The sequence below is a fragment of the Pinus tabuliformis genome, chromosome X, assembly GCF_031772625.1.
Source record: "Pinus tabuliformis cultivar Carrire ecotype Pingquan chromosome X, CPIR1, whole genome shotgun sequence".
Classification (NCBI taxonomy): Eukaryota; Viridiplantae; Streptophyta; class Pinopsida; order Pinales; family Pinaceae; genus Pinus; species Pinus tabuliformis.
The window spans coordinates 1264893629-1264902926 of NC_142308.1; the positions used below are offsets into that span (position 1 = coordinate 1264893629).

At 39.0% G+C, this 9298-nt stretch overlaps 1 protein-coding gene across 1 annotated transcript; it reads right to left on the bottom strand.

Annotated features, from left to right (window-relative positions):
• Positions 1–1562: 1562 nt before the first annotated feature.
• Positions 1563–2171, bottom strand: LOC149144596 (uncharacterized). Its single transcript, XM_089452203.1, has one exon. The coding sequence runs from the start codon at positions 2169–2171 to the stop codon at positions 1563–1565; it is 609 nt and encodes a 202-aa protein (XP_089308329.1).
• Between the last annotated feature and the right edge of the window lie 7127 nt (positions 2172–9298).

The window sequence follows — 9298 nt, forward strand, 5'->3', positions numbered from 1 at the left end:
CACCACCATAATGGAATCATGATTCCTCTTTGTTATAGGTTGTGCGGTGATAAAATCCATAGAAATGGTTTCCCATTTCCATTTCGGAATGGGTAACGATTGTAGTAGCCCCACTGGATGCTGATGTTCTGCCTTAGTTTGTTGACACTCTAAACACCGTGCCAAATACTCAGCCATATTCCTCTTCATTCCTGGCCAAAAGTAATCCTTCCGAATCGCGGTGATCATTTTCTGATAACCTGGGTGTCAAGCATAATGATTGATCTGGAATTCATCCAAAATCATATTTTTAATGCTATTTTGATCAGGTACATATAGCCTTTTCTTGTAGTACAACATTCTAGCATCATCCAATTCATATCCTTGTTGATTTTTCTCGCTGGCATACTGCTGTATTTTCTATTTTATTTGCTAATATTCAACATCTTGTCCTACTACCTTCCTTATCATTTCCTCGAAAGGACTTTTCCACACACTGAAGGAGATTTTGTACAGACTTTGTACCTTCTGAATTAAGGCATCTGCCATCTAGTTTTCCTTCCCCTTCAAATGTTTGATTTCAAAGTCAAAACTGCTTAAGAAGTCCACCCACCATGCTTGCCTAGCATTTAAGGTGGGCTGGCTGAAATAATTGGTCAGACTGTGGTGGTCAGTCAACAACAGAAATTTCCTGCCCATAAGATAATGTCGCCACATATTTAAGGCATGTATGACGATAGACAACTCCAGGCCGTAAGCAGAGTACTTCTGCTCATGATCTTTTAGCTTCTAAGACTCATACGCAATCACTTTACCTTCCTGCATCAATACACCTCCCACACCTTCCTTGCTTGCGTCAGTACACACCACATCGTCCTTATCAGGATCAACTATTCTCAGAATGGGTGATGTAGTGAGTAGATGCTTTAATTGCTCAAAGCTTCTTTGACATTTTGGGGTCCATTTGAATGCCCTTCCCTTTTTCTGTAAGGAAGTGATGGATACGCCACTTTGGAGAAGCCTTCCACAAATCATCTGTAGTAACCAGCTAATCCCATAAAGGACCTGATATCCGTGACATCTTTCGGTACGAGCCACTCCATTATGGCTCTTATCTTTTCTAGGTCTACCACAATCCCTTCCCTTGTGATTACTTGACTTAGATACTGGATTTCTTCCTTGAAGAAGTCACACTTACTGAACTTAGCATATAACTGGTGTTCTCGAAGAGTCTGTAGCACCAATCTGAGGTGCTCCTTGTGCTCCTCCATGGTGCGGGAATATATTAATATATCATCGATAAATATTAGCACAAATCGATCCAGATATCGATGAAATATGTTGTTCATTAAGCACATGAAAGTTGCAGGGGTGTTAGTTAACTCGAAGGGTAACACCACAAATTCGTAATGACCATACCTCGTTCTTAAAGCTATTTTAGCAATATCTTCCTCCTTAATCCTGATCTAGTGGTAACCTGATCGCAAATCGATCTTAGAGAACACTGTCGCACCTCTCACTTGATCAAATGGTTCATCAATCCGAGGTAGAGGATACTTGTTTCTGATTGTCAACTTGTTCAGCTAACGATAATCTATGCACATGAGAAGGGTTCCGTCTTTTTTCTTGACAAATAACACTGGGGCTCCCCACGGGGAAATGTTGGGGCGAATATAGTCTTTATCTAGCAGTTCTTGCAGCTGCATTTTTAATTCTATCAATTCAGGCACACTCATTCTATAAGGTGCTCGTGATACCAGTGCTGCCCCTAGTACCAATTCGATGGTAAAGTCTATATCCCTCTTTGGCGGCAGTCCGGGAATCTCATCTGGAAACACATTCGCAAATTCTTGTATTACAAGGATGTTATCTATCGTGGCTATTTTATCCTTTGAATCAGCATACCCCACTTGGATGGCATAAATCTGACACCCTTTTCTTATGCATTTTGCTAGCTGGGTTGTAGTTATTGGTCGAACCTGCACTCGCCGCTTAATTCCTTGCATTTCCTTCCTAGCTCCATGTTTATCCCGATAGTAAATAATCTTTGTTTTGCAGTCAACTAATGACCAACGCTTTTCTAACCAGTCCATACCGATCAGAATGTCATATGAACCAAGCGGAAGCACATTTAGATCATCCATTACTGGTTGTCCTGCTATTGTGAAAGAGCAGTCATCGATTTTTGCCATTACTCGCCTCTTGGCCCCTGTAGCCAGCTGTACTAGCCATGGATTTTTGAATTTAATAGGTTGCAAATTACAATGTTCCACTATCCTTGGACTAATATAGCTTAATGTGGCCCCAGGGTCAATTAAAACAGCTATAGTAAGGTCTGAGATCTTTCCTTCAAATTTGACCATGGTCGGCTGGTATTCCGCTTGACGATCGTCCAGAGCCACATTAATCCTTGGCACGTTGTGTCCTACATTGCCGACTGTCGATGCTTCATGGATTTGGGATAATTGTTCAGTTCCCTTACACTGTGGACAGTTTTTGACATAGTGAGGCCCTCCACAACCCCAACACTGTACTGGGGCCCTTGCTGCCCCTTCACTGTCCAATCTTGTAGGCTGGTCGCTAACCCTAGACTCACTAGCTGTCTTGTATTTGGATGAATTTCTCGGTGTAGTTCTATTGTTTTGTCCCTTGTCATTCCCCTTGCTTTCGCCACTACAATTTCCTTTGTTGCTTATGGCTGACTTATAGCCTCTTTTTTCATTCCATTTTCTGCCAGAAGCTTCCCCTTTCTGTTTGCTCTGTTGGTAACAGATTCTGGCTTTATGAATTGCCTCATCCATTGACTTCAGATTGTCGAACTCAATCCTCTCCCGCATATACAGTGGCAAACTACTAACCAATATTTGCACCTTAGCCTTTTCCTCTCTAATATACGGCACATAACGAAGTAAGGAAGTGAAACGAGTGATAAATTCATCCATGGTCTACTGCCCCAACTGCAAGTCATGGAATTCTCTTGCCTTTTCATCGTAGAAGCGCTCGGTCAGATATCTTTCTTTGAAGTACCTTTGGAAATTTTCCCAAGTTATGGTCTTCTCGGTCACTCCTTTCACAATCTTAACTTCATCCCACCATAGGGTAGCTTTTCCCTGTAGTTGGAAAATAGCCAGTCGTGCTTTACGGTTATGATCATACTCGTATAACTGAAAATATTTGTTCATATTAATTAACCACACTTCAGCTGCTTCTTCCTGTTCCCCGTCAAAGTGTGGTGGTTTAATCTTACGAAACTCTCCTTGCAACTCTATCCTTTGCCTTTTTGACATCTGCTTCTCAGATGCATTGTCAGAACGTTCCTCCCTTTATTCCGACCTTTCAGGTGCTAGATGATGGTTCTGTTCTTCCGACACTCTCTGTTGTTCCGTACTGGGATTAACTGGCAGCTGGTTGTCCCTATCAGATAGGCTTTTTAAAATTCTTTCTTGCTCCATTGTTAGTCATGTGTTGTCTTCGCGTAACCAATTTCATTTTTTATTTCTTGCACAGTCTCCAGAATTGCCTAGTTTGTATTACGGGCTTCCTCCCTGAGCTGTACCCATAGCTCAGGGTTATTTTCAGGGCCAGGTACTCCCTGCCCCATCACATACCTAGGGGATGTACTGTCCGTTCTCCTCATGTTGTCAATCTTCTGGTTCCTGGTCTTGTCCTAAACCATAAGATAAGTGACAACAGGAAAAGAAAATTACCATACTAACTGGTAATTGCACGAATAAAAATTATATTATATATGTTGTTTTGCAGTCCACTTCAAATTCCCACTTCAAATTCCCAGAGGCCTCAGTTTTGTAACTGGGCTCTAATACCATATGTCACATCCCCAGCGCCAACCAAACAAGATTTTTTTTTCGCATTAATTTAAAGGTTTTACCCTCCGAGGTTTAAACGACTTAATATTTACTACGCCTCTTCACTACATATGGGGTCTGGTTTTCTTTTAATGAGGGAAGGTACATATGACAACACTTTTCGTATGGTATTTAATTGGGAATGTGCCCACATCTGGACACATCAGCCATAACCTTGGGATTGGCTCAACGTTGTCCCTAAACACATGACTTCATGGTACTGTCATTCGCCTAATCCCGCATGATATGGCTCTCCTCGGGATTCCTGAACTGATCGAGGGTGGAAACTCCGCCTATCTCATCGGATGACTAGCCTTGCTCCTTACACTTTTTCCAGTTTCTTACCACTGAGGTTGGAGCTCTTTTGGTTCATTTGGTTTGGTTCTCGAGTGAGCTCTACTGATAGAGGGTTAGCCAACCTGTGGCACCTCCTACCTTCTACCAGCTTCTTCCAATGGAGATTTGGTGGGGATCCTTCCTACAAGTTGGGTGAATTTGTTTTCCTTGTTATTGTTTTTCTTCAACTTCATTTTTACCCTATATGCTCCGATAATCTTAACTGATATCATTCACCTATTGGTTTTCGAGTTGCAGGTTTGATTCACCTTAATGATGCTATGTTGTCGTTGGTGGTAGCTAGTCCAGACTGTTATAGACATTTTTGTGCCTTACAGCTCTAAGCATGAAATGTCCATAAACCAAGGGCTCCTAAGTCCCTAAAAGTGTTGTTCTAACTCCTAAAGGAACAAGGTCAACAAATTACAGCTTCTCCCAGAAGTTCTCCACCAGAAACTGCTCAGAATAAGTCAAAATAGGATCATTTCAGTTGCTCCACTAGCTAAGTGCATTGCATAGCACCTAAGTCCACTAGCTAGGTGTGTTGCAACGCACCTAAATGCACTACCAGGGTGCGTTGAGAGGGAAATGGCAAGTGGCAGTGTCATTCCACGAGGTGGAGAGACAATGGAAGCTTCCAGAATCTTCTCCAATGACACTTGCCTCAATGAATTCGACCAAGGATGAGTAAGAGGCTTTCAGTCTCCAAGTGGAAGCAAGAACTGACAGAGAGAAGCCACTAATCAAATCATAAGCTGACTCATCCTCCTTGCATACATCTATATATGGATCCCTCATCCCAGAGATCCAGAGGCTGGAATTTTGCACATTGTAAGGAATTACTGTTGGTTTTGAGATACATATCAGAGAATTGGGTGATCTATGCTTTGTTAGGGTTGAAGAAGGGACTTCTTTGCTAGGAGGTTGATGCTGGGTCGGGAATCATCGGTTGTAACTCCTCCTGGATCTTCTTGTATATCAATAAAACCTATTTGAGTTTCTTCTCCATGTTTTTGTATCATTGATGCTTGTTACATTTGTGTGGTTAACTTAAATCTGATCCTAAGTTATTTACGAATATAAACCCATGTCTTTGTATAGTTTCCTTCTTCTATGATCTTACAGTTACTTGGTGAAGCTGGGCAAGTAAGGGAGCAGGTAGCTGGAAGCTGTCAAAGAGGAGAGAGATTGGATTAAAGGACTAGCGCAAGACACAGGGTGGTTCTTCCTATTCTTCTTTGTTTATAGTTCATAAAGGAGATACAAAAGTAGTTTTCTCTGTTTGTTTCTAAGGTAGCTGTCACACCTTAGTGGGATAGAGCAGTTCTAGATAGACACTTTTCCCGGTAACACAGCCCCTCTCAAACATGGAGGTGCAAATCCGCACAAGTAAGTCCATTCCTCCACGCCTCTGTCATTTGGAGCTAGGGTAGAAGGCTTGCTTGTCAAATTTCAATGGCTGTCTGAACGTTTCAATGCCAGGTCGGGTTACCTGTCCTTACTGGGGAGGTTTCCTTTCGCTCAGATTTGCTCCTCTAGGGACATACCCTACAGTCTACAACCCGGTAAAGGGTTTCATCAGAAAGCTTGTATTTAGTCTCATTGTAACATTTCTGTATTATATTGGCCTGAACAGTGGCTTTGTAAGTTTGTTACACTATTTGATGCCTCGGTTTGAGGGTTATGTGGCTTATGACCAATATAAATTCTTCTGTACATGTACTGTGTGGCTTATGGTTGCCGGGTTGAGCATTAGCACGCTGCTTCCCCTTCGATTAATGTATAGCCCTAATATTGTTTGGCCACTCTATCGTTTGGTGATTGTTAAGCTACAGACATTGCTCTTATTTCCTTTCACTGTTATCTATGTAATCATGAGATTGCATGGCGATTTATATATGTATGTACTTTGCAGTCTAGTGGTTTATTTCCTTGCTATGCTAGACTCCATATTATCTATATAATGAATTTAAATCAGAGTTTTGTCGGTTGCAAATTCTGTTGAACATGTTGCATCATTCTCTGAGATAGAAAGAATAACCCGCTATTCCTTTTGTTACCGAGTTTGGGCAAAAGGACTTGCATAGTTCTTTTTTCTACAGGATATATACTCGTAAATTGCAGGGGTCCTTATATAACCTGGCCGATTCTTATCATCTTAGTTTATTGCTGTCTTGTGTTTAATGAATGGATCGATCCTCACCTCTTCAGACATTTATGTGGATATATGTTTGCATGCATGCCCAATATTCTGTCTACAGCATAATACGCACATGCAATGGTCACAGTTCAGCCTACAAAATAATTAAAATGGTCATCCGAGCCTAGGACCTATGTATCCTAATAGTTCTTGTCTGATGTGTTGGTGAACTGGGTGCAAATCGAATTACTTATATAGGTTTTCCATTTTTCCACTAAAGTATCCATTACTTGTTTTTCATATTATTGATGATTTAAAGGAAACTGTGCAGAGAATACTAGCTGTTATACTCTCTGATTCTCAAGCTATTATGGATATCTGTTTTTTCTTTCATTTATTTGTTTTATACTACGCAGTCCTATTATTTATGCAGTTATATATATATATATATATATATATATATATATATATATATATATATATATATATATATATATATATATATATATATATATATGCAGTTAAATATTCCTGTATCATTTGTTATCTTTTCCTATAACACCTTAAAGGGTTCCTAATAGTTCCGTTCAGATCGACTTTCTAAGTATATGGAGTTTCTTTTATAAATTAGGAACAATTCTCTTTATACATAAGAACAGAGTATCCTTCAAATTTAATTACAGGTACCGTCACCCATGTACAGTTTTGTTACAAGGTTTTTCTCTAGTAGATTCCCAAATTTTATAGCAGGAACAGAAATCCAACTACCCTTACAATCCATCTATTATATCAGTACAAGAGAACTGCCACATACCTGATGTTCCTCTGATTGAATGTTGTTTCTTTGGCAACAACCTGGAGGAGCGAGAACTGAATATCCTAGAACTGTATATCAATCCTTCTCCTATGTAAACAAAAATTCAACCAACCTAAAACAGAGTTTGTCTTCTATCATCCGCCCGACCACGAGATTGGTCCTTCAGGACCAAAATCTCCCCCCTTGCTTCTTGCCAGATCTCAATCTCAGCAAGTTGCTCGCACTTCGAGCAAGGCTATCTTATCTTTACCAGACATAGCTACCATCCTCCTTTTTCCGGAGTCCCTTTCTTTTTTTTCTGTCTGCCTGTCCTCACAGCCCAGACCCCCACCTCCGGGAACCTTCCCAGTTAGAGAAGGTGGTTAGGGTTGCAGTTCACTGCTACCGTTTCCTCCTACTTCCCTCTCAGGAGTTGCCAGCATTTTTTCAAGGATCCTTTTTTCATCATATTAAAAATAATATTATTAATAATAATAATGCTCTTAAATTTCAACATACTTTAATAATGTCATATTTAGTGCTGTTAAATTCGAAAACTCTCGAAAACACTTAATGATCTCATATTCGGTTTTAACCACAGTGAATTCAAATATTTACATTTTTCCTGGGGTATTACACCTATGTTATGATTTCTTAAAGTTCTTGTGGATTCTCCTGTGTGGGTATTGGAGAAGGTTCTTGTGGATTCTCTTGTGTTGGGATTTCAAAAGCATAATTTATTGCTAAGATCTTACAATTGGACTCAGCAAGGAGCTTAGCCAGGGCCTGACCTTTTACTAGATTGGTAGCCTTGATGATGAGATCATACTCTAAAATATTAGTTGTCCATCTCCCTCTCCTTCCACCATTATCAAGTTGAGTTAAAATAGTCAGGTCAGGAACAAATTACAGGAACAAATTACAATGTTCACTTCCCTCTTTGAAGGAGCAATGTCTAATAGAGCATAACTCAATTACAATAAGAGATGATCTTTTCCTCCCTAACTAAGATTATTTATAGCTTGATGGCATCGAAAACCCTAACTAGTAGTGGTCCTTTGCTTAAGGCAAGTTAATCACTTTATTAACTATGTCATGTTTACAACTAATTGTGGTCTCTTTTCTATAATGCGGGTCAACCACTTACAATTATTAATGTGACTTTATTGACTCTTTAACTAACTATGACTCTAACTTGGCCTGTTGGACTTATTACATAAATAAAGGGGTTAGGGTTGGACCCTAATACAAAAACTCATAAAGAAGTTAAAATGTAGTGAATTTTATGACCAAGATTAACCATTAAGATTAAGTGAGAGAAGTCTTAGGTCTAAAACATGTATTATAGTAAAAGGGTAACCTAAGCTCATGTAATAAAATCTAGAACTTTCAATCAAGAAACTTTATTAACATGTAACAAAAAAAGTATTTAAATTCCAGCCTTAGGTCTAAAACATACATGTATTATAGTAAAAGGGTAACCTAAGCTCATGTAATAAAATCTACAACTTTCAATCAAGAAACTTTAATAACAGGTAACAAAGAAAGTATTTAAATAAATATTTAAATTCCTCATGCACTGTATTAACAAAGAAAATCACATTATCAACAACAATTTAACAAAAAAGACAAAAAGGAAAGAATCTTGTTAAAACCCAAAGAAAATCACATTATCAACAACAATTTAACAAAAAAGACAAAAAGGAAAGAATCTTGTTAAAACCCTAGGTAATTATGTTGAGTAAGCAATACGCAAGATTTATCCATTATAGCTTAAATGAAAATGGCTCTCACAATTACAGAAAACTATATGGATAATAATATTGGGTACCAAATACCCTTAACTAGACAAAAAAATTACATAACCAATCCCAGTTCTATATAGCATCATTAAATTTCTTATAGACTTTGAAGTTACAAGAACGAATTCCTACAACTAACTGGAAGTATAATTGTTGTTAGCCATATGAAACTAACAACCCTAACTACATATGACAATCAAAAAGGGTCGGAAAGAGGCTGGGCCATACGACCATAATAGAACAAAGAAAATAACCATCTATTGTTCGCCTAGCAGAAAAACTATCCATATGGGTCTCGCCTGACCAGAAAGATAAATGTATTTCAACAAATAAAGGGAAAATGTTTAAGGAGAACTTGGAAGGATGTGTACTGAGCCGA